The 25,721-nt window shown below is 40.8% G+C and overlaps 1 protein-coding gene and 1 long non-coding RNA gene across 3 annotated transcripts in view; both read left to right on the top strand.

The window, feature by feature from the left end:
- The first annotated feature begins 1,445 nt into the window (after positions 1-1,445).
- mtr (5-methyltetrahydrofolate-homocysteine methyltransferase) overlaps positions 1,446-25,721 on the top strand; it is a 47,753-nt gene continuing 23,477 nt past the window's right edge. The window contains exons 1-26 of one of the 2 annotated variants that reach the window (XM_062413785.1): positions 1,446-1,624; positions 3,883-4,094; positions 8,022-8,111; positions 9,390-9,459; positions 9,535-9,627; positions 10,628-10,734; positions 11,194-11,253; positions 11,397-11,491; positions 11,957-12,057; positions 13,545-13,606; positions 14,765-14,832; positions 14,922-15,001; positions 15,413-15,525; positions 15,620-15,760; positions 17,923-18,108; positions 18,181-18,360; positions 19,337-19,453; positions 19,641-19,781; positions 19,878-19,967; positions 20,631-20,783; positions 21,464-21,571; positions 21,819-21,919; positions 23,390-23,457; positions 23,777-23,897; positions 24,209-24,290; positions 24,735-24,833. In XM_062413785.1, the coding sequence (XP_062269769.1) occupies positions 1,582-1,624; positions 3,883-4,094; positions 8,022-8,111; positions 9,390-9,459; positions 9,535-9,627; positions 10,628-10,734; positions 11,194-11,253; positions 11,397-11,491; positions 11,957-12,057; positions 13,545-13,606; positions 14,765-14,832; positions 14,922-15,001; positions 15,413-15,525; positions 15,620-15,760; positions 17,923-18,108; positions 18,181-18,360; positions 19,337-19,453; positions 19,641-19,781; positions 19,878-19,967; positions 20,631-20,783; positions 21,464-21,571; positions 21,819-21,919; positions 23,390-23,457; positions 23,777-23,897; positions 24,209-24,290; positions 24,735-24,833 (2,781 nt within the window). In that variant the 5' untranslated portion in view covers positions 1,446-1,581. The remainder of the gene's footprint in view (positions 1,625-3,882; positions 4,095-8,021; positions 8,112-9,389; positions 9,460-9,534; positions 9,628-10,627; positions 10,735-11,193; positions 11,254-11,396; positions 11,492-11,956; positions 12,058-13,544; positions 13,607-14,764; positions 14,833-14,921; positions 15,002-15,412; positions 15,526-15,619; positions 15,761-17,922; positions 18,109-18,180; positions 18,361-19,336; positions 19,454-19,640; positions 19,782-19,877; positions 19,968-20,630; positions 20,784-21,463; positions 21,572-21,818; positions 21,920-23,389; positions 23,458-23,776; positions 23,898-24,208; positions 24,291-24,734; positions 24,834-25,721) is intronic. The other variant, XM_062413786.1, reaches the window with a different exon arrangement.
- On the top strand, positions 5,508-8,008 carry LOC133975799 (uncharacterized). Its single transcript, XR_009924790.1, has 3 exons — positions 5,508-6,245; positions 6,358-6,535; positions 7,027-8,008. It is a non-coding gene; the product is annotated as an uncharacterized LOC133975799 (long non-coding RNA).

Consider the following 25,721-nt stretch of genomic DNA (forward strand, 5'->3'; position numbering starts at 1 on the left):
TCACGCCAGACATCATCTTGCATCTTGCGGGGCATATCGTCATCACCTCACATCATCAACGCACAACATCCTGCTGCACACATCATCCTACAGCACACTTCATCCTGCAGCGCACATCATCATGCCTGCGCGCACATCATCCTGCTGCGCACATTATCCTGCAGTGCACATCATCCTACAGCGCACTTCATCCTGTGGCGCACATCATCCTGCAGCGCACATCATCCTGCAGCGCATGTCATCACCTCACATCATCGGCGCACATCCTGAGGCACATATCACCATCACCTCACATCATCGGCGCACATCATCTTGGCGCACATCATCCTACGGCGGACATCATCATCGACTACAGCGCACTTCATCCTGTGGCGCTCATCATCATGCCGCACATCATCCTGCGGCGCATATCATCATCACCTCACATCATTGGCGCACATCATCCTGCTGCGCACATCATCCTACAGCGCACTTCATCCTGTGGCGCACATCATCATGCCTGCACGCACATCATCCTGCGGCGGACATTATCCTGCAGCGCACATCATCCTACAGCGCACTTCATCCTGTGGCGCACATCATCCTGCAGCGCACATCATCCTGCAGCGCACATCATCCTAGAGTGCACATCATCTTGTGGAGCACATCATACTGGGGAGCACATCGGCGCACATCATCATTGCACATGATCGTGTGGCACATCATCCTGGCACACATCATCACGCCACACATCATCCTGTGGCGAATGTCATCACCTCACATCATCGGCGCACATCATCTTGCAGCGCACATCATCCTACGGCGCACTTCATCCTGCGGTGCACATCATCACGGCGCATATCATCATCACCGCACATCATCCGGCTGCGCACATCATCCTGCGGTGCATTTCATCCTGCAGCGCATGTCATCATCAACGCACATCATCGTACACGATGAGGTGCGTGGCAGGATGAAGTGCGCCGCAGGATAATGTGGCGCACATCATCGTGCAGCGCACATCATCCTGCAGCACACGATGATGAGCGCCATATAACAGCCTTTTGATTAAATTTGATATTCTAACATTTAACAATACAGGACAAAATCGATTTATGTATGTGGGTCTAGAGTGTTGGCCTATTTCAATGTCAAGAAAAAAAAAAGAATCACAGAAAAATACGGAAGCGTATTGCATTCACTTGAATTTTTTCTTTTATGGGGCATTTGTCTCTTGAGATAATTATCCCAGAAAAACAGAATAATTTTTTTGTGAAGTGAATGTAATATGCTTCAGTGGAAGAAAGCTTATTTTAAGCTCTAAACATATTTAGGGTGTTTTTTTTCTCACTTTCTGTACGTCCTATGGCGACCATTACATTATGCAAATTCGGCGATGTCGTCATTTAGCGACATCTAGCGACTTTTAGGACAGCCAATAGCTACTTTCCTTACTGAGTAGTTGGCAACACTGCACTCGCCACTGAAAGCAGCTGAGGCTCAGAGAATAAGAGCTGAGTTGGTGAAAGTTTGATTCCCAGGATTTACACGGGGATCTCGATACGGAGCACAGGGCCGTTTCCGAGGCTGCCTCTTCACAACATGGGTCCGACCAACGTCATCCACAAGTTCTCCGCCGAAGCGGGTAAATACATGCAGCTCTCTCCCGGCGTTAGCACTTAGCTGTTAGCCTCCTATCTCACTGGGAGGCACTCTCCGGCTGCCCGCTTGTTACACCACGTGTGTGTGTGTGTGTGTGTGTGTGTGTGAGGTCGAACTAGCGTCTATAACCAATGTAACTAAAGCACGCGTAACCAGTTGAGACAGTGGATCGATAGAACATTAACATGTAGGTGGATAACAAAGCAGGGAGGTGCAGCAGATACTTGTAACAGCTTGGTTTGTGTACACACTGCATGCTTCTGTCAGTGTCACGTTCACACTGCACCACTGGCGAAACGTGCGTGTGTGTGGCGTCCAGTGTTGGTCAAGTTACTTCTAAAAAGTAATTAATTACAGTTACAAATTACTTCTCCCAAAAAGTAATTGAGTTAGTAACTCAGTTACCACATTGTTAGAGTAATTAGTTACTCAGCAAAGTAACTGTGGCGTTATTTTTCATGTTTTATAACGCTGTTACGTTCTGTAACATCTTTAACGTCAAAGATGTTTATATTAACTGATTGAAGAATAAAAACACTATATACAGTATTTTAGAACATTTGGTATTTATTTGAACTCAATAGATTGCAGCCTGCCATATGATGCATATAATTAAAACATATAAAAATAAATATTGATGTGTTGAATGTGTGTAAATAGCGTGTTTATGTTTGCGGGCTCGAGCACGGGGATATGTGGGATTGATGTGGGTTTTGTTTAAATACACTTATAATACGCAACCTTTTTGTGTCGAATTCGTTTATATTTATATTTATTTAATTAGGGGTTAGACCGATAACAAGGTCATCGGTCCAACCAGGGATCTTTCGTTTATAATAACTTGGTCGGGCAACGCGCAAGGTACACAGCGGGTCGAATCCGCCCGTGTCCTTGAAATTAAAAGCGTAGAGCATTTCCCCTGGGGTTTGAACAGGGTGATTTGTTACAACCGCACGCTTCATTCAACCAAATTGTAGTAACGCGCCACTTTACATTATCAATAACGATAACGGCGTTGTAACGATGACAAAAGTAATTAATTAGATTACTCCGTTACTGAAAAAGAACTCCGTTAGTAACGCCGTTATACTTAAACGCCGTTACTCCCAACACTGGTAGCGTCCTCATCCACAGGCTGTTAGGGTTCACTGTGGATCTGAAATCCATGAAACTAAAGCGACTCAGATGCTGGGACCTTCCCAGTCACCACATCTCAGTCCAGTTGATTATGAGAGTTGTTTATCCTCCTCCGGACACTTTAGCCTTATTACACTGTAGCCTATTCTGTAGACTTCACAAACTGGTAAGACTGGTAAGACACCTGGCACCTTTTTTCACTGTGTTAGTCATCAACTGTAATTATCATACACAATCGTTTAAAAAATTGCCTAGAAAAAAAAAGATCCAATTTATAACATTCGTAGTTGAAGCTAGGACAATGTATTTATTGATGTTTACCAAACTTGGTGGGTTTATTTCCTGGGCAGATATTTCCAGTTAAAAGGACAATCATCATGATAATGTTGGTCAGAAAAATGTTCTCCATCATATGATAAGTGATGTTATGAAGTGAATAAATAGCACAGACATTTTCCAGGTTCTCCCATTCCTATAGGGCTATAGACATGACTTAATGTTTATATAGATCCAAGAATCTTTTAAGATTGTATGCCAGGAACGATTTCATCATGACATCCCTGTGTGGTCAGAAAATGATGTCATAGTCTAATAATGCATTAACCTTTGCAACTAATACGGTTTACTTCATTCTTGCAACAGTTGCTTCATATTTATATTAACCAGTCATATGACATTATGATTATGAAATGATGTTATTACACTATATAAAAGTTAGAAATGATTGACTGGGCTATATATAACGTTATGAATCATCCCCTCCTGTACTTTTCATTTATAGAATGAATGCATCACGTTGAGTTGAGTTCTTCTTGTTTGATTTACACTTTCACTGTGTTATATCTTTACATCCACGCCTGAATGGGATTAGTTCAGTCAATCAATACAAGTCTATGGGACAGCCATAAACAGTTAAAAACAATATATATATGATTGTTATATTTTTTCAGCCTTGATTGACACTATTTAAGACAACTGATTGAGTGATTTCATTTTGGAGGTGGTGGATGGGGATTTTTTTTTTTTTGTTGAAAGTTTGTCAAACACTTGATGTATTTGATGGTTTCTTTTCCCTGTTAGTGAAAGTCTCTATTTTTTCTCTAGGATCCAAATGTCAATTAGAATCCGAACTACGAGCAGTGCTGCAGCAAAGGATTATGGTCCTGGATGGCGGGATGGGAACCATGATCCAGCAGCATCAACTTGAAGAGGAAGATTTCAGAGGGGACGAATTAAAAGAGCACCAGCTTCCACTGAAGGGCAACAACGACCTTCTCAGCATCACACAGCCCGATCTAATTTACAAAATACACAAGGTATTCAGTCAAGGAGAAAATACGATGGCTCTGCTCAACCAAACTACAGCCATGCAGTTCATTTCCCTTTAATGTGCCAAGAACTGAAGTGAAATGAATCTTTTCGTGTTGCTTAAAAGCAGTGTAAAGAAACTTCTGGTCACAGACCACGCTGTGAACTACAGAAAAATTATCCACAGCATTAACTGTCCAATGTGAGGTCTGTGGATCCTCGTGAGTAACAGTGACTATGTTTACATGGACGCCAATATTACTATTGAACTTATTCAGTATAAGACATTTTATTTTATTATGGTGTTTTATACCCTTATCCTGAAACAGTTTAATACAATGCTACAATGATGCTATAATAGGAAACGATTTCACGATGCTACATTTTGGATGTTTTCTGATTTTGCAAAAGCTAAAACTGTCTTGTTTACACCGTGTGAATTTTAAAGAAGTTGGTCACTGATGTATGACTATCACAAAATGCTGTGAAAGCACCAATAGGAGATTCAAAAGTGATTAAGACTTGCATGTCTACATAAATGTGACTAAGGTCATAAAACGCCACATGTCTTGATTCAGTTATTGCTAATCCCAAATTTGACATGTGGGTGAAGGTAATCAGAAATGTCTGTTTACGTGGCAGTCTCTTTTTCAGACTACAGACTTTATTAAAGGGGACATATTATGAAAATTCCACTTTTGTAGTGCTTCTACACATTAGTTTGGGTATCTGGCATGTCTACCGTCCCAAAAACTCTGGAAGAAAATCACTCCCGCGATTTGTTGTGGTTCCTCTATTTCAGAAACTATGTGCTAAAGTGCGTCCAATGGAATTTCCACCGAAATAGACGTCGTAGTCGAAAAATGCCCATTTAGTACATTCCCCCATAGCTCTATGCACTCCCCCACTACCACTCGACCCACCCCCTAGATGGACCCTCCCACTTTATAGAAGCTCGGTCCACTGGTGTCCGCCATTTCATTCTTGCAAGCCTTGGCCTTGGAAACACTTGGATAAGCTAACGGCAGCATGAATCAATTTCAACAACCGAGATGCTCAGTGGTCGGCTGTACAAATCAGCACAAATGTTTTCATGTGACTCCAGCTTCAGAAGACACAAGATTGAGATGGATTGAGTTCATATATGATGGCAACGTTCCTGCCACCACTTTGAATCAGACTGTTTTATCAACCTGGGCCAATATAACGCTGGACTCTCTAAAAGGTTGTTATTGAAAGAGGGGTCGTGCCATCTTACCATCGCAATACTGAAGACGAGGGAAATGTAAGTATTTTTTTTAAATAATTCTGGTATTTGCTTCTTTTAGACATTTTGTGTGGAGGCTAGTGCCGTTAGCATGTTGTGCCGTGTGTGAGTGGGTGGGGGGCTAGTATGTAGTGGTGGGGGATAGGGAGAGACTTTACAGGAGTTTTCATGTTCAACTGTTAATAACGTTATTGAACAATTAATCGAGGACAGCTGGCGAGTCTTAGCGAGAAGACGGCGTCGAACGGTGTTCGCACGGCAGGTTCATGAGTGTTGTGCTCTCCACGCGCTTTCCCCCACTCTGCTGGTGTGTGCCTAGTAGCTGCTGTAGCTGGAAGTTAGCGGCGGCCGCCGGATGCCAGTAACTGCGCCAGCCGTCAGTAGCTGCCACGGTTGCCGGCCGTCAGTAGCTGCCGCGGCCGCCGGCCGTCAGTAGCAGCGCCGGCCGTCAGTAGCTGCTAAGGTTGCTACTGGCGCTGTAGCTAACTTCCAGCCCAGTGCTGCCGTGGGAAAAAATCGGCGGCACAGTACACCAGGGAGGACACGCGAGCGGTCGGAGGGAAAGAGCTTGGAGAGCACAACACTCACGAACCTAAATTCCAGCTACAGCTGCTGCTACGGGTGCTCGTTCAAGATACCGGAGGATGTTGTTGTCTTAATGTGCGGGACTAGAACGATTATTCATTACCAGCCCTAGTTGGGGAAATGTGCCCTTGTATCCTTGTATGCATGACAGTAGTACAAACATGAATAACATTGCTGCTTTTGGTTTTCACATCTGTTCACGGTGCTAGGCTACATCACGTAGCATGCCAGACGGACCCACCAAAGATGCGCACACATGGAACGCAGCTTTCTATGAAAACACTGCGACCTCAGTACAAAAGTACAGGTTGGTTTACCCTCAGTTACTTCGTCATGTCATTGATTGTGTCTCCGTGTTAAAGTTGTAACAGCATCTCATTTGTTGTGACTCCATGGATACTGTGTCTGTTTTATCATAGGCACACAGAAAACTGTGCTGCACTGATGTCGGTGTTGGGACCTCAGCTGTAAGAGACCTCGCTTGGAGGAGGGAGAGGACAACCCAAGTTGTTGCAGTATGGACTTCAGAGAGCCACAGGATGCTACCTATGATCCTGATGACTCAATCACAGTCTTGACTGAGTCAGCAGATGTGACGTGAGTGACTCAATATTTAATCTAAACATTTCAATAATCAGATAGATTACCATCCTACACTTTTTTAGCTGTTGCAGCCTTTTGGTGAAATCTTTGTCGTTCTAATAGAATGGAATCTTCCAACCCTGTTCATAAGACACCCACATATATTGTCTATGAAAACCGCCTCCTGGAGCTGTTTGAGGTTTGTCCTGTGTGTCGGCGGGGGACAGATGTAATATATAAGAAGGGCGAGTGCACAGCAAAGCCGGTGAAAGCAGATGCAACCTTCCGTGATTCTCACAGGCTCTATTTAAAAGCCAAACAGTGTACAAACAGTATGTGAAACATAAATAACATGTCGATTAACTGCTGTCTTTAAATTGTCTTCACGATTTAAAGACCATTTATTTATCGTCTTCACGATAAATAGAATAAAATAATTATAAAAAGAAAATAATAAATACAAAAAGTGCAAAATGTCCAACTTTTCCCCTCAATTTGTATTACAGATCACGTGGATAACCTGTTGGACCTCATCTTTCACCAGGTTTTTCAGGACCCGGCCCCATATGTGAATGAGGTGCTGAAGATCTCAAAACCTGATGACCTCTCTGCTAAGGATGAGAAACCTGACAAGCAGGAAGTTATAGCCAGCTATGTGTCGAGTTTCAATCAAGGGCAGGTCTGAACCCTGTATAACTTCCCTGAGCATCAGGGAACACTCTGCGTATCTGGAGCACCGAGCAGGAGGGCAGGACCACCCTGATTCTCCGGCTCAGATAGCCTCAACACCAGCTCACAAAGCTTCTCTGCGACAAATACCTGTAACGGCTGAGCAAAGTTCACATTGTATTTAGAGAATAAAGGTGACACACAAATATAGAGTGTTCCTTTGTTTACAGTATGGCTACTGATGGCACAAATTGTATTTTTGAAATCAATGTTTTCATTATACTTGGTATTTTTTGTATTTATTACCTCTCTTCCAGCCAGTAAATTTAATTAACATTTAAATTAACTATTTTTTAAAAGCTCTGTGGCATTCTTTCTGACAATAAAAGTTTATAGAAACAGTTGTGTGCTTTTAATGTTTGATATGTAAAATGTTAACAATTGACACGTGTAAGATGAGCAGTTAGCAAAGTAATACACAGGGAAGAGTAATTTATGTATTTTATTCCTCAGTCATATTTGTATTGCAGAAATGAATGATAGGGGGGCGAGGCCCTCAAAACAGCTTGATCTCAGGAGGGCTGTTTTAGACAGAGTAAAAATGTGCTGTTTTAAATGATCCTTGTGGTATTTTTACCAAAAAATGTTACAGACATTTCATTAAGACCCCAAGGAACCATATCAAATGTGGTGAAATGGGCATAATATGTGCCCTTTAAAGCGGAATATTGGTGTCCATGTAAACATAGTCAGTGCCTTTGTTTAAATAGGATTGTCGTTGAATGTGTGAGTTTTTTAGTTATGTGACCTGTGCTCTCCTCTGTGTGTAAAGGAATACCTGAATGCTGGTGCGGATATCATAGAGACTAACACATTCAGCAGCACTTCCATCGCTCAGGCAGACTATGGACTGGAACACATGGTATGATGTTTACCTCCGAAGCTTGACCTGCATAGAAGACCGCAGTACAAATAAATGTCAAGTACACAGACTGTGGTGTTAACTTATTGACCACCTGATGAACTGTTCTGATAATGAGAACTGCCCCCGTTACTACAAACAGCTGGCCGCTCTTCACCTAGTTCCGTGTCCTTGATCCTCCCAGCATTCAGCAGACACAGCTCAGACAGTTTATCTCCATAAACACTACATATTTATCATTCACCAGGAAAAAAACTTTAAACCATTTGAATGTTTTTCTATTCTCACAACTAGGTTGAATTTGAAAAGGATTTACTTATTATATTACTTTGGCCTAAAGAGATGCATCACTCAAAATAAAAACATCTGTATTAAAAGAGATAATACATTACACAGTTATGGAATATATAGTTTCATATCATACATATGGTCACACAGAGCCCTGAGGACTTTATTAACACGTGTAAACATACTAATTCATGGAGCAATGCAATATGCCATCAGCCAATCATGCTGCAGCAGTGCAGTGTAAAGACTCCTGCAGATACACATCAGAATCTTGAGTGAAAGTTCATATCAAGTAGAATGATAAATGATAATGATAAGACAAATGTGACTTTGATTGGTTGTTGATGAGGTAGCTCAGAGGAGAATGGTCTGACCAGTTGGAGTTGATAGAAACTGCCTCTACTGGTTGAGAGCAGAGAAATGGTGAATCAAAGATAAAGCGGGGGTGAGAGAGACCAGGAACAGTTGTGGAAGGCTGTGTATACAGAGTTTTAAGTTGTGCCTAGAACTTCATATTGGTTGTTATAATGACTACCCCCCCCCCCCCCCCCCCTTTACAAGGCTCTGGCCTGTTAGCTGGCTTAGCGGTGGTGTCTGAGATGTTATCATCAAACCATGTTTCTGTAAAAACAAATACCCACCGTTCCTTTATGTATAACTCAGAAGACAAACAGCGTTTTTTTATTGTCTGTGGCACTTGCATTCGTGAGCAGGCTGGGTAGGAAAGTTAGTCTGTTTTAGGTGACACGTACCTAATTAAAATAAATGACAGTGAAAGTGTAACACAATACAGTTGTAGCATGCCTTCATAGCATAGTTACACCTTTGGACAAATTCTTCACATTCACAAAGTACTACATGTTTATACGCTGTTTATGAATACAGGGGCATAAAGTAGAGTATAAGTAACATGTGTGATTGAATTACCAGTTTGTCACAGACTCCTTTATCTCTTTATAATGTAATGTGTGTTGTGCGATTGTGGTGCAGGCCTATCGTCTAAACAGGATGTCGGCCGAGCTGGCGAGGAGGGCTGTTGACGATTTCACCAAACAAACTGGTAAACTGAATCTTTATCACTCTTGGGCAAATTCTCAGATGCGCAACATCAACCGTAATCTGCTTGTGTTATCAGGGTCTAAACGCTATGTGGCCGGGGCAGTGGGTCCCACAAATAAAACCCTGTCTGTATCACCGTCTGTGGAGAGACCGGACTTCAGGAACGTCAGTAAGAAGATTACGTTTTCTTAAGATCTTGGGATGCAGAAAGACGACTCCTCTCCTTCAGGGAACAGAAGTATTCATTACATTGTTCCCTGTGTGTCACATAAAGAAAGGACATGTTTTCACGCCGCACATAGCAGCCCCCAACTAGGGTCAAACCTCCAGCAATCTATTGTATTATATAGTCTCATTATATGCGACAACATGTCCAAATGGTAAAACCTAATATTCTATTTTATTCTATTTTATACTATTTCTATTTACTTATTTTTTTAGTTGTAATTACTTGAGTATTGCTAGAAGAGAGCCTGTGACTCAAGCATTTCATTGCCAGTGACTATTTAATTGTTACTGTTTTGCATTTGACAATAAAAAATCTTGAATCTTAATAAATACGTGCACTGACAACTAACTAGCTGCTGCACAGATTTCACCCATGTTTACACCTTTAATCAATGTGGATGAATTCGCCATGCCTCTGATCGAATGTGCTCACAGGCCTCTGTTGTTGGAAGCCAGAGCGATGGCCAAAGATACATGGAACATAACTTCCCCTGCTCCTTTAATGCAAAAAATAGGAGGATAAAAGCTTAACAAAATATTGCAACTATAAACTTCAGCAAATCCGCCACATTTCGGCCTAATGTAACTTTTGAGCCATCAGAAGTGAACTTGTCACCGAATGGGTGCCCTGACAAAGCAAAGGTCACCCACCTGCTTCGCAGGTGTTTAAAGAAGAACCATAGACTTAATGGGCTCAAAGGAAGGACCTCCAGCATAACTGACAAATCCCATGAGAGAATGCTGGATTTTTTATCATAGGTCAAAGCTTGATATATCATCCAGATAGGCTAAAAAGTGACCTGTCTCATAAGTGGAGCTAATGGTGCCTTTGGCGACGGTAAGATTGACAGAAAGGTGCCACCAGGTATTTGTCAACTGAGAAAATGTGCTATGGGTGTATCAGTAATGTGTGTGTGTGTGTGTGTGTGTGCCGTCTTCAGCCTTTGATGGGTTAGTAGAAGCCTACACAGAGCAGGTCAGAGGTTTACTAGACGGAGGAGCAGACATCATTCTGGTTGAAACTGTCTTCGACACTGCCAATGCAAAGGTAAACACATTTAATTTATGTCAATATATTGAATAATTCAATTAATCTATTTTGACATCATTGTCCTAGCACCTTTTTAAATGTTGGTTAATAATTATAATCACACAACTATTATAATCCAAGATATTGCAAAACATTTACAGGGGGGTGAAAACTGCTCAATATTGGGACCACAGTTATGTGGTATTGATTCTTTCATTTAAATTTTCTAATGATTACATTGCAAAAAGATTTTAGTTGAAGTATAATAATATAGTCTTTAGTCTAGAGTTTACATATGCTTATATCTTTTGATCACATCTGTTTGGGTGGACATGTGAGATACCCCTTTTTTTGAAAGAGTAATTCCAATGGACACATTCTAAATGTAGCTTTGTGATGCTGTTAGAAGATTATGTGACCTGATGCTATTCTTGTCCAGGGACGGATGTTTCTAAGAGTCAATTTTTTCTTCGACAGGCTGCCTTGTTCGCCATCGACCTGCTGTTTGAAAAGAGCTATGAAAGAAAACCCATATTTGTATGTTTATTTCATTGTAACTTTAAAAACCACATTTTCCTATATTTATTTATTTTCTATTTACAAAAGTGTGTTCTCTTAAGTTTATATATATAAATTTATTTAAATATTCATATATCCCTCATGTCACACTCATGATCTAGATCTCAGGGACCATTGTTGACCGAAGTGGAAGAACTTTGTCTGGTCAGACAGGAGAGGCCTTTGTAGTGAGTTTATCTCATGCTAAACCACTTTGGTAAGTTACCTCACAACTAATTACACTTGAGCTGATTTCAGACAGGCAATGAACTGGGTATGCAGGAACTCGAATGTCCGGAGTATCTGCACACTTTCTTTGTGCAGCCAATTGTATAAAGTCAGCAGAAGTCGTTGCAAGAACAAAGTAGGAGTTCCCCAACTGGATTCACCACGAGCGAGTGGAGGGGTTGATGATGCTTCAAACACACAACATGCCAAAATGAAAATTAAATAAATAATAATATCTCCGGGTGAAAATGAGGTGTCATAAACATATGTAACACAGACAAAGATCTGACGCACTTTTGGTGTGCTGTAATTTAAATCACGTGATCCCTGCAGCAAAATTAATACCTGCTTTACTATGTTGTACTATTAGAGAATTGAAAGTAGCACAACTTTGTTTCTATTAAGTCTTATTAATCTCTCTGAGGCTCATTGGCTGTTCCTCTCTGTGTTTCAGTATTGGTCTCAACTGTGCCTTAGGAGCGACAGAGATGAGACCATTCATTGAGGCCATTGGAAAAAGCACCACAGCTTTCATTATCTGTTATCCCAACGCAGGTAAACCCACACTCAGTCCAAACATCTGTGAAACACAACACAGGCATGATGCAGCTTATCATGTCAGTAATGTCATTACAGAGCAATCAAGGCCTAAACCCAGATTATACATTCAAACGTTTCGGCTCTTGTGCTCAAAGTGTGTCAGAAAGACAGATTACCACCTTTTTTGGTTTTGCCCTTATTTGTATAATTTTTGGAGTAACATTTTTCAGTGGCTCTCAAAAGCCTATTCTGGAGACATTCAGCCAAACTGCGATCTGGCCATCCTTGGATGCTCTGCGGAGACTCGTAAGCTTCCTTATGATACACAAACTGCTCTACACTTAGGGATGGTGATCGCTAAGAAACGTATTCTTCTGACTTGGAAGTCTACTTCTCCACCCTGCTTTACACACTGGCTTAAAGAGATGTTCTGTGTTATTCTAATGGAAAAACTGCGTCAACACAAGGGCAACACACACAAAAGGTTTGAGAGAACATGGGGACCTGCTTTAGCGTAGTGCAATATATCTTTAACTCCACAGCAACTCTGACCTACCTGGCTACATTAGTTGATGTAGTATATTACTCTGTTCACTTATTCATGTTACTTGGCCCTCTCTCTGAGATAGGGCTGAGATAAAGACCATATATATAATTGAGTAATCTGTCTGGCAGCTTGTTTTTATTTTGTTACTGTTTGTCTTTGGTATGTGTTTTTACCCTATGTTTTGTTTTTGTTTGTGAATTTGTAGTACATCTTGTCAACACTTTGTTATGTATCAAAAATTTGAAAATAAAGTATTAAAAAAATAGAAAGACAGATTACACCATAGTGTGCAACTACAGTTAATATAAGATTGTCTGTTTGATTAGCAGATTAATAAGTTCAAACCAATTAAAGTTGTTAGTTAGTACAGTGCAGTTGTGGTATGTTTTCAGGATGTTCTACGTTCCGTCTATTCCAGTCTCGTCAACACAATATCTCAATATCGTCTTGAAGGAACTGATCAGAACCGGGTGATCAACAGCCTCTGTGACCTAATTAAAGACATTTATAGCCATACCTTAAGTATTCATGATTATTATGACTAAATATACCTAATTGCTTTTATTAAATTCTTTCAAACTCATTGATGAAAATGTATTCAGTGTTATCCAAGCACTGCATGAGTTTATAATAGTAATTGCATCAGCACACTCAAGGCTCCATATCTGCTCCACTGAATTCAATATGGTGCAAATGTAAACACCTCTTCAAATTGAAGGCATCATTTATTTTAAATTATGCGAGTACATGGTACATTCCCATCTTGGCACTCTTTCAGACACTTAGGGGCAGGTTGTTGGGAACATTGTCATGTTTTAGTGGACTGTAACTAACTCTACTCTCTTGATATAAGCAGGTGTAGCTCTCAGACCTTTGGCCTAATTTAGGTTGCATTATACGTCGGATCATTCAGGCTGGTGTAATATTGTCATGGTCTCTGTGTGTTATCTGGTAGGTCTTCCCAACACATTCGGAGGGTATGATGAAACTCCAGAAGTAACGGCTTCCAGTCTAAAGGTTTCTGTGCTTCTATTTTTTTTAAAGATTGTCAAGAAATAAATATTAACATTATCAGGATGTGCAGGATGATCCTTTAATTTTGAAAAAGATATTGTGGCTTTTTGGCTGAGTTGGAGGAGGTGGTTCTAACTTCCTGTGCCATATGTGGGTACATGTAGCATTGTCTTGGTGGACGTCTTGGATGCAGGTGCGTTTTAGCAAATATTTCACCAATTTCTCAGTTACATCAGATATTTTCTTGGTAGCCGTACAATCATTCAACACTAAGCCAGGGAGCCTTCTTGCTCTGCCCAAGCTTTCTTAGTCAAACCTCAAGAAACAAAAGCAGATGACACATGGCAGCACATTCAAGAGTCCCTCAATCGCTGAAAGAGTAACAAGTATTAATCAAATTTTGGGAAACATGCTTCCTACGCTCTCAATTGTTTTGAGAGCTGGATAAGACTGAGGGTTCAGCTCTGAATCGTCCCTTTACTGCAAGTCTGCGTTAATTTTCTCCCCCATTTCACTCTGGCTGTCCATTGTCCTCTAAATAACATACAGCTGAAAAATTCCGATAAATATGTATATATACATTTTAAAAGTAGATTGGTATTAATCTCATGTCTGTGAGAACTGGAGTCTGAATGGGGTTAGACGAGTTTAGTCTGGAGACCTGTAAGACTGGAAGTGGCCGGAACCAGCTGGCCTGGCTATGTTCAAATACACCTACAGGTTTAAAGGTCATTAAGAAGCCGGTCAGAGCTTTTCTGTTGAATCCAGACACAAACGTAGAGACGTAAAAGAGACAGCCCTTGTGCTGAGCAAGCTCAATATCTCTGAGTCACTCACACCAGATGATGTCCCACCGCTCATCTCACTTTTGGAAACAAAGTGAATAAGGATGTTTTCCTAAATGTTGAACCAATCATCACTTTGAAAGTACAGGAAATAAAAATTACCTTTAATCCATTATTTTCTGTATTCCTTGTGTGGGATTTCTGTGTTGTTTAGTGAAACCTAATTAAGATGCCATGGGAAGAATTCTTGAAAAAAGATATTGAAGATGCTCAGGACAATCCTGGTTAAAGTAGAAGATGTGTGCTTTGTAACCCAGAGTAGCCCTGGCTGCCTCATTGGCTGCAGCTCAGTGTTTGTGTCACTTTCTGTTGACAGGATTTTGCTCGAGATGGACTGGTAAATATTGTTGGAGGCTGCTGTGGGACCACTCCAGGACACATCAGGTCACTGTCATGTCTCTGATTTGAAATATATATTCATAAGATTTAGATTTTTTTTTTTAAATGTCATCCTCTCCGTCCTCCCCCCGCAGAGCCATATCTGAAGCAGTCAGACACTGCAAGCCAAGAACTCCCGCTACTGACGTTCATCCAGAGAACTTGGTGCTCTCGGGTAAGAAAAACCATCTGCCAACATCTGGGAAGTCAGCTGTAAAACTCTTTGGAAAGCGAGTTTTCTGACCTGCTCTTCTTTCAACTTGTCATTGAAAGACAAGATATTTGATATTGTGTCATTCTCTTTTGGATAAAGGCTTTTACTCATGAAATTTCAAACATTCTTCAACATTCTAAAGCGCTTACAAACCTCCTGATGTCGATTGAGCTTCGCCTTTGCGCTTAAAGAAACCAGTCCCCTTAACATGCTTGTTTTTTTTTCATGAAATATGTCCCGAAGTTCAGCAAAGATGTAAAAAATGCCCAATCTCATTATGTAATGGGCTCTTCCCTGACCTTGATCTTGTGGCAAACCGTCCAGAACTGTTTATGTACAGACCAGCCATACAGACCTCTCTCTGATTTCTAGGCTTAGAGCCGTTCAGGATCGGCCCGTACACCAACTTTGTAAACATTGGAGAGCGATGTAACGTGGCCGGGTCTCGCAAGTTTGCAAAGTTGATCATGGCAGGAAACTATGAGGTGAAACAAAATTTCCTGAATCTTTTAAGTTATTCATTCATTTGACTGTCAGTGTATGTTTTGATCGTGTTGTGGTTCTCTCTTTTTTTTCCAGGAGGCGCTAAGCATTGCTAAGACCCAGGTGGAGATGGGAGCCCAGGTCCTGGATATAAACATGGATGAGGGGATGCTGGAGGGCCCATCAGCCATGGCCCGATTTTGTAACTACATCGCCTCTGAGCCAGACATAGCACGGGTAGGATTTAAAGGCAGTGGAACTGAACACACACCTGATGCAACAAATCTCCTTCTATTTTAACTGATTGATTGAATTGATCTTGCAACAACAACCCCGCGGCTGTGGCTGAGGGGTAGAGTGGTCGTCCTCCAACCTGAAGGTCGGCAGTTTGATCCCCAGTCTGACCCATCTGCATGCCGAAGTGTCCGAGATGCTGAACCCCGACTGGCCCCCCATAGAATAACAAAGTGCTGGGAATAGATGCACTGTATGAATGCGTGTATGAATCGGTGATTGTAAAAGCTGTACTGTAAAGCGCTTTGAGAGTTTATCAATACTAGAAAAGCGCTATATAAATACAAAACCATGACCAATACCATTACATAACATGGCAGGCCTGTAAACATGACAGTGCTTTTATATTGACACAGACAAAGCACTACAGCTGCTGTTCTGCTAACCTCCTGTCATATAGGACACCACAGCGAAACAGTGTCATTGTTGGAAAAAGCTGCTGTTGATGTTTTACTAATTGTGAAGGAACACTGGTCTGTTATAAATTCCATTGTCATCAATCATCTTCTGTATAAGCTTCTACTTACTTACAACTGGCCTTTTTACTAAGGAGACATTTTGGAATGTCTACGAATTCCACAAACGTCTGTCTTTGAGATAATGTCTATTATGATTTGGTGCTAGACAAATCAAATTTGAATTTCACCATATCGGACTGACACAGATATTACTGGGAGCCGCTGGTTTTGTTCTCTGTCATTCATATCAACATTCATAGAATCACTTCCCTCTTTAGCAATTTGTCTACAAAGTAAAAGCACAATGTTTGTTTTCTTGCCGTACTTTGTATTGAGCTGAAGTACAGAGCCATTATTTAGAAAGGTTGTGAACTTGGGTCTGAAGAATGTGTCGAAGCTTAACAGACCTCTGAAATAGCTGAAATGCAATGTATGAAAAATTACACTGGTTAGGTAAATCATTCAAACTTGTATATAAGCTACACATTTGAACACTAAATCAGTTTAATTTTAAGAAAAACATTGATAATATCAGTCATTGCAGATAGACCAGGTATGATGAACACAAAGTCTTTTAATTCATTCATCATCCTTCTGACTTTTAATAATGTTGACTTACTTATCGTTACTATATTACTGTGATGATGGCTAACAGGTACATGTGACAAATTGGTCTTACGGGTTCTATTAGCAGCCATAGACGTGAGTGACAGTCGCACACAAAAGTGGAATTCAGTAACATTTTTAGGGCCATCTCTCATTAACTGGAAAAACCCTCTGGCAGTACCAGCCTCAATGTAGGTGGCCATCAGTATCGCCCGGGTGGGCTGAGCAGAGTAAAATGGGGAAGAGAGGAGAGGTGGGTGGCAAAGAGGGGAGGGAAGAGAGAGTGATAGGGTTGGGGGCAGGAAGAGACCAGGAACCTCTCATTTGAACTCTGTAAGACTGGTAATGTAATATAGATAATAGTAGATAGTCTTCAATTGTACCTTGGCGTTATCAGGTGTTTAATATTCTCCATCTTGTCCTATGTTCTAAAATGAGACAGTGTTTAGTTTAAAAAGACACAGAGGTAATGATGTCTGATCTATTGAGCGGCCACATGGCTTTCAGAGGGCTGTCATACAAGCCAGAAGCCAGTCAGATTACCTTTAGCCTCAGTGTACCCTCAGGTTCGGCCTGATTAAAGTTCAACACTTAAATCAAGTGATAATAAATTCTATTTACTGTGATAATAGTGCAGCCAGAGTGTGTGCAGTAGTGTCCGTGGAGTCACAGTATCGAGGACTAGTCGCGTCAGCTGTCAATCATGAGCCTGTTTTTAAATCAGCAAATAACTAATTCAAATCAAACTTTTAAGAAACATGAACACTTGGACAGACACGAATATGATTAAAACTATTTAAAAGGACATAAACCATCTTTTGAAAATAATTAAAACATTTTGTCAGCTTACATGGATATCACCGCTACCTTTATTCTGTACAGCTTTATATGTCACCTTCATTCGTTAGTTAACAGTTTATTGTCCTTTTTGTTTTATTTAGAAAAAGTCTAATTTAGGATAGGAACCTCTTGAAAACTATGTAAATAAGCCTATCAGTGAATCAGAGAGAAAGAGATGGACCCTCCTCCTCTGCTCCCCAGGTTCCTCTATGCATTGATTCGTCTAACTTCGCCGTGATTGAGGCTGGGTTGAAATGCTGTCAGGGCAAGTGCATCGTCAACAGTATCAGTCTGAAAGAAGGAGAGGAGGAGTTTCTCCACAGAGCTGCTACTGTGCAGCGCTACGGAGCTGCTGTGGTGGTCATGGCCTTCGACGAGGAGGGACAGGTGAGGACTCAAACACAAAGTCTCCATCACAAACACAAATGTACATGCTGATCAGTGCTCCGTCCTCCCCAGGCCACAGATTCAGACCGCAAAGTGGAGATCTGCAGTCGGGCCTACAAGCTGCTTGTCAGCAATGTGGGATTTGATCCCAATGACATCATCTTTGACCCAAACATCCTGACCATCGGCACAGGCATGGAGGAACACAACGAGTATGCTGTCAACTTCATCAAGGCTACCAAGCTGATCAAGGTAATGAAACAAATCTTCAATCCCTATAAGCATTAATGCAAAGTCAATGAGATTCAGTGTGTGGCAAACTAAAGCCCATTATAGAGGCTCTATCATGTGATAAGTGAAATGTGTCATCTCTCATCCGCGAGGCCTCTTCAGTTCAGTTTCGCCAGGACTTGTTATTAAATAACAGATTTATAACTCCTGGCCATGAGTTATTTATCTCGTCCCAGCGCATTTTATGTGTGGCCACTAGGGCTACACGATATATCTAAAATCTAGTGTCATCACGATATCAATGTAATGGCAAATCAAAGATGGTCAAAAAATGCGATAAATGGTGCCATGCATTCATGCTGTGCATGTCAATATATCTGGCCAATCAGATGGAGCCTGCTGCCCTAGATGATACATTTGAGATATTCAGATCACACCTCAATGAATCATTGTCGTAAGAAGAGAAAAGCAAGAGAATCGAGAGAAAACTGACAAACGCGAAAGGGCTCTGTCAAATCTCCCTCTTCCTCTGATGACCAATTTTACTGTTGAAACTTATAGTGATCACATTTGTCCTGGGTCAGATTCTTTACAATGTTCATTAAATTGCTTATTTAGGATACCAGATCCCTTTTACAGAGCAACGCTCGTATTCATCAGCCTCTCTCTCTCTCTCTCTCTCTCTCTCTCTCTCTCTCTCTCTCTCTCTCTCTCTCTCTCTTTGTGCATGGCTCCCTGGTGTCTGCCCTGGGCTGTTTATGTTTATTTACCGCAAGTCATATCGTCATCACCATATCAAACAACTTTATCGCACATCGGATGTTTCCTAGTATCCTGCAGCCCTTATTGTCCCCCCAAAAAAATGTCACCAGTGGGCTGGTCTGTATAGACCTAGAAAATAAAAACAAAAACTCTTTTGAAAGTGTGAATTTAATCTTACTGTTTCAAACATTCTATACTTTTGATAAGTTTGATGTGTGTGTGTGTGGGTTTGCAGAAGACCTTACCGAGAGCCAGGGTGAGTGGAGGTCTCTCCAACCTTTCCTTTTCCTTCAGAGGGATGGAAGCCATCAGAGAAGCTATGCACGGAGCGTTCCTCTACCATGCCATCAAGGTGACGCACCTCACTGTGATTACACTGTACACTACTAAAGCCTAGACCTGGTTCTTTGGATGACAATATTTTCACTTGACCATTATCATGAAGTCACAGTGACAATAATATCAAAACATCTGCGATAGTTAAGAAAATTATATTATTGATGCAATGATACCCTCTCACACTCTCTCTCCTTTCCCAGGATGGTATGGATATGGGTATAGTGAATGCTGGAAACCTGCCAGTGTATGATGACATTGATAAAGAGCTGCTGCTACTTTGTGAAAACCTCATCTGGAACAGAGACCCTGAGGCCACTGAGAAACTCCTAGCCTACACACAAGTAAACACATACACACCTACATGTAGCGACAGTATATCAAGCTGATGTTGCTGTAGTTTGATCAGCAGATGATGACTTTACTACTCTTGTGAACAGACCTATGTGAAAGGAGGGAAGAAGGTGGTTCAGACGGACGAGTGGAGACTAGCAAGTGTGGAGGAGAGGTTGGAGTATGCTCTTATCAAGGTGAGAGATCTGATGATTAGATTAGATTAGATCACAGGACACTTTGTTCCCTAAATGTCAGGGAGAACCTTGGCTTTGTCGGCAATTTCTCAAAAACTTCTTTCATAATAATGAATTCAACGTCACTCATTCAGCAGTACATCAAAAGTCATTCAGGTTTATCACTTGTAAATGGTAAATGGTCGGTTTTTATATTGTATTTTTCTAGTTTTCATGACCACTCAAAGCTCTTTACAGTACAGTTTATTGCTATTCACACACACACACATTCATACAGTGCACCTGAGGGGCCTTTCAGTATCTTGCCCAAGGACACTTCGGCATGCAGATGAGGCAGACTGAGATCTAACCGGCAACCATTGTAGGACGACTGTTCTACCCTCTCAGCCAAAGCCGCATTGTCTCGTCTTGTTAGAATCTTTTGCTGCACGATACATTTGCATCGATGTCAATTTACTTTGCTCTGGCCATTTCTCCCTCAGCTTGCTGGCTGTGTCAAATTTAAAGCCCAAATAATCCTTAATACTTAATTTGGTATCATTTTGCAGAGAGTTCTTCCGTGCATTCACTTATAGGGGTGAACACACACACCACACACACGTTTCCAAATAATTATAACCCTAATGATTTACCTGTTGTCATGTTTCCATGTGTTGTACGCAGGGAATAGAGAAGTATGTAGTGGAGGATGTGGAGGAGTGTCGCTCTCAGGATAACCGCTACACTCGACCCCTTCACATCATCGAGGGCCCCCTGATGAACGGCATGAAGGTGGTGGGAGATCTCTTCGGAGCTGGGAAGATGTTCCTGCCACAGGTAGGATTGTGCTAGTTACTCTGTTTCTCCTTTGTCCATCTCACATTAGTGTTTAATTTTTTTTCCATGAACGTTATTTCACAGTCTTCATGTTAGACTTAAGCTGCAGTTTAATAGATTTATATTGGTGTGGAACTGGTACTGATATACCAATTAGAGAGTTAAATTGATTCTAATAATTCAAAATTTTTCAATTCCTACAACAAACAATTTGATATCCAAAGAGTTATTACCGGGATAGTGGCAACATTTAGCAGACATTGAAGAGTGTGAATTTGTCGTTTGTCTTTTTATTACATTTTTTTGCTGTTTAATGGGGGTCGTTATTCCAGGGCTTGTTACATTTCAACAGCTAGATGGCGACACTGGCCCACGTCTAATACTCCCAGATACTCACTTCTTCTATCATATCTCTTTACTTTTTGTAATATGATATCTACCTAGGAAAGTTCTTCCAGCTCTAAATATTATATATATACCTAATTGAGTATTAATCAGCAATAGACAGCAGCTATACCATACTTAACTCAAAGTTCATTTCAGTTTGTCTCTGATGATGTCCCTTTCTGTTGGTTGGTATGTTCCCTGCCAGACAGAGCAGAGGTATCTCAGATACGTGTCTTTAGATTTGGATTCAACAAGATGATGATTTTAAAAACACAACTGCTGCGTGTTTGCAGGTGATCAAGTCGGCTCGTGTTATGAAGAAGGCCGTGGGACATCTGATTCCTTTCATGGAGAAGGAGAGGCAGGAGATGATGGCGTCATCGGGGTCAACTGAGGAGATCGTCAGTCTCAACTTAATATTACACCATTTAGTGTATCATTTACACTGCAGCAGTCATTTTAAATAAGGTTCCAACTTCCATGGCAGCAAATACAATGTAACTTTTTTGTAAATCTAGCGTGCGGAACTTTAAAAGGAGCAAGACAGCAACCGTCAAACAAATGATACCATGCACATATAGAAAACAGCTGATTCAGCCTGTTGCATGGTCCCCCACCACCCACGTGTGTTTTCTCTTTGGTCTGCAGGATCCCTATCAGGGAACCATAGTTTTGGCTACAGTGAAGGGAGACGTCCACGATATTGGCAAGAACATCGTAGGTGTGGTGCTGGGTTGTAACAACTTCAGGTAAAACTGGTTTGCTATTACGTTTAAATGGTTTACCATCAGAAAGTGTATACTCTCACCAGGATATTCATTCTGCTCAGTGAATCATTTATAACTAGAACTGAGATTCAAAACCAGTCAGAAAAAATAAGTGGTTAATCTGCTGTTATTTACAGTGTATGTTTGAGCATCAGCAGAATCCTCATAGCTTTTCACCGTCCCTCATCATGTGAGCTGCAGGCCTCTGTTTGAGGTTAAATGTTAATTTTAGTGGTAATGGAACCAGTTCACCTCTCATTGCCTTTTGATCCCCTGCAGGGGCACAGGGGTTTATCATGGGAGTGAAGTGGCGGTGTTGATCTGTTGCCAGGCGCTGGGCAGCAACCCAGTGTTATTACTGTTGTTTAATGGCAAAACTTGCAGTGTGCCTGTGTTAATGAGCATGTGCATGTGGGTGCATGTGTGTGGGTGTGATTCAATGTGTGTGCCTGTTCACTTTGTTGGTAATTTATTACATTCTGTAATGTTCTATGTGCATGCAGAGATAGGAATAGGAGGGGATAGAACAAACTTTTTAGGCTCGAAGCAGATTCGATTATTTATACTCAGTGAATTTAGTTATTAAAACTTTTAGTATTCATCTCCTTTAAAGGTAATACCAACCCAGGTGACCCAGTTGATGTTGATCAGACCTTGACCTCTATTATGGTGGCATTAGCTCCTCCCCACGGCTCTTCTCTCCTGATCCCAAACTCATCTCATCGTTTCTTCTGCTGCCTCAGCTATTGCTCTTCACCTCTCCATTCGAGTGATGCCCAGTGCACTCAAGACTTTGTAGAGTGATTAAGCCGTAAAACCTCTGCAGCCAAACTCGGTGGGGGTGCACCTGGTTCATGCTGTTAATGACCAGCTCTTCATTCTTGGTCTTCTTAATTGACTCTCATCTCACAGCAACTGATGGCTTCTGCGATGCGTTTCAAAACCTGGTCATGGTGCCAGGTTTTAGCCTTGTCCAAGAGCCAGTCCAGCAACTCAAGATATGCTCCAATGTTCCTTTGCCTGACCATTGTGTGCAATCCATTGAGATGAAGATGTGGATGTGCTGGGCTGGTTTAAAAATCAGATATTAAGAAGACATTAAAATAACATTTAAATGGCGATTCAAATTTATTTAATGACATACAATATTTAAAAACATTTAAAATAAAGAACATTCAAATTAAATTTAAAATACACTTCTTTGCATCGTTCTATTCATTAAAGCGCCAACTATACACATCACCCTCAGGCAGCCCAAACAAATCAGGGCTCTTCAACTAGATGTTCCTAAAAAAATTATTTCTCAAGTCACTGTAGAAATGAAATGAATCAACTTCACACACAAAATGTTCAACTAAGCACAGAAAGTACAAGACCAGGATGCTATTTGTTATAAATACTTCAGTTATATCAAAGAAATGAGGGTGAGAAAGGGTTTGTGTTTTCTTGCAGGGTGATCGACCTGGGTGTGATGGTTCCCTGTGATAAGATCCTCAGAGAGGCCATCACAAAGAAAGCAGGTGCAGTATACAGTTAATATTGCATGTTGTCAGTGTGTGGGGAACTCACTGACATATTATACATATATAGACTGACATATTTAAATTTGTAACCTCCCAAAAAACTGTTGATAGTTATATAGAAAATTGTTCTTTGTTAAATGGATCATCAGACAGAGCTAATGAGAGTGAGAGACAGTGCTCTAAATTGTAAAGATGGAACCAAAAAATATGTTTTTATGTTTTTCATATCTGACAATGCACATTATTCTTTTTAATTTATATCTCTTTATACAGCAGCAGCACTAATGGTGGGTTTGTATTATGTCTGTTCATACAGATATCATTGGTTTGTCCGGTCTCATCACCCCCTCTCTGGATGAGATGATCTATGTGGCCAAAGAGATGGAGAGACTGGGCATGACAACACCACTGCTGATTGGTGGAGCCACCACATCAAAGTAATACAAACACAAACGTATACAAAGCTATGGTAAAGCAGAAAGCATGTGGGTAGTGGGATGGTTGTGTGGGCCACCAGTGAGTTAGCAGTGTTTTGTGATTATTGGGCGCAGGAGACATGAAGAACAGGTAAAACTTGTGTTTTTCTAAAACATTACACAAAATCAACTCTTTTGAACTTTTAATGAAACGATCAGAATCTTTATAATCTGACATTTTAAAGCAGCAACTCTTTTGCTGATTGTAAATGGAGGTTGATAACATGCAGTGTTCTCCTGGGTTGCAAACAATCTTGTTGCGTATTTGATAGGATGCACACAGCTGTGAAGATTGCCCCTCGCTACAGTTGTCCTGCTATCCATGTTCTGGACGCCTCCAGGAGTGTGGTGGTGGTAAGTGCTGCAACCTGAGCTCAGTGAAACATTTGTAAAGTCTAAAGTGGTCTGCTGATCGAGAGGTTGGTAGATTGAAATTGTTCCCGATGGCTGTGTGATCAGTGTGTGAATTAACTATAAAAATAAGACGGGAAAACCCTCTGTATTAAAGAGGAGTTCAGATTGAAGATTCTCAAAATATCAGAAAATACTCAAAAAATCCATTAAGAGTTCATAGATCAGTAACAAAATCATGTTCCAGCATTTAAACATGAAATATTATTATTAGATCTTCAACTAGCAATCAAAGAAGAATGAAAATGAATATGTTATTGAGAGTTAACAATCTCTTATTTGATGCGATGGACAAGGAGTTGATCTAAGTTGATAAATTAAGCTAAGATTTTATTGACGGCTTTGATAAGTCCAGACTTTAATGTGTTTTATCTTCCTGTTTGTCAGTGTTCCCAGTTGCTGGATGAGACCATGAAGGAGGAGTACTTTGATGACCTGAAAGAAGAGTATGAGGATGTCAGGCAGGACCACTATGACTCTCTGAAGGTAACAATGGTTCCTAGAAACGCCCACAGGGAGGCACCAGGGGAGACTTTTTTCTTAGATCACAAAGGTGACTGTCTTTGTCATCAGTGTTGCATCCACGTGTTGAACCCTCATCAGGAATACATGCAGACTACTTGATTCAGCTACAGCCGACTAACTAGAACCCAACTAAACTCCTGTACACACCTCCAAGAATAAAATATCAGTAGAGATAATATCTTATCTCTACTGCAATTTTCACACAGGCAGGACAAGTATTTTTTTTCAAGGCAAATTATTTATCTTATTTAATGTTCTTTTGCAGAAGAAATGAAAGTGAACTCTGAGATTCTGTCTAGATTATAGTTTTCTCTCCCTTTAAGGCTGCACAAGATACAGACTGCATGAAAAGTGAAGGTGTGCTGCTGGCAGAGGCATGATGACTCAAACTAAAATATGATAATTTCTTTGCTGTATGATGTACTTTTAAGTACACTGACACATTGAGGTTTTGACCATTTGGAAAATTTGTATAATAATACAAGTGCTTGAGTGGTAAATCTTACAAGTATATAGTTTAATTTGCCAAAAGAGCTCTTATGTCTCTCTCTTATCGACTGGAAAAGTTATTTCCTGACAAAATAACAGGACCTTGCTGCACAAGTATAGCAGACCTGAAAATGAAATAGGTGTTCGTAAATTTTGCCTACTACTGCAAGTCCTAAGGTCACATTCTTGAATGGATCACAACAGAGCTTCACATTTCTATCTCCCCCCTGATAGCCCTCCTCTCCTTGTCCTATAAATGAGCTGGCATTAATAATATCAGTTACTGGAATGTCCAGACATGTTTTTCTAGCAAGGAGGGGGTTTGTATAAGTATTTCGATGTCAATGTTTGTTGAAAGCA

This window comes from Platichthys flesus, chromosome 20 (genome assembly GCF_949316205.1).
Source record: "Platichthys flesus chromosome 20, fPlaFle2.1, whole genome shotgun sequence".
NCBI lineage: Eukaryota > Metazoa > Chordata > Actinopteri > Pleuronectiformes > Pleuronectidae > Platichthys > Platichthys flesus.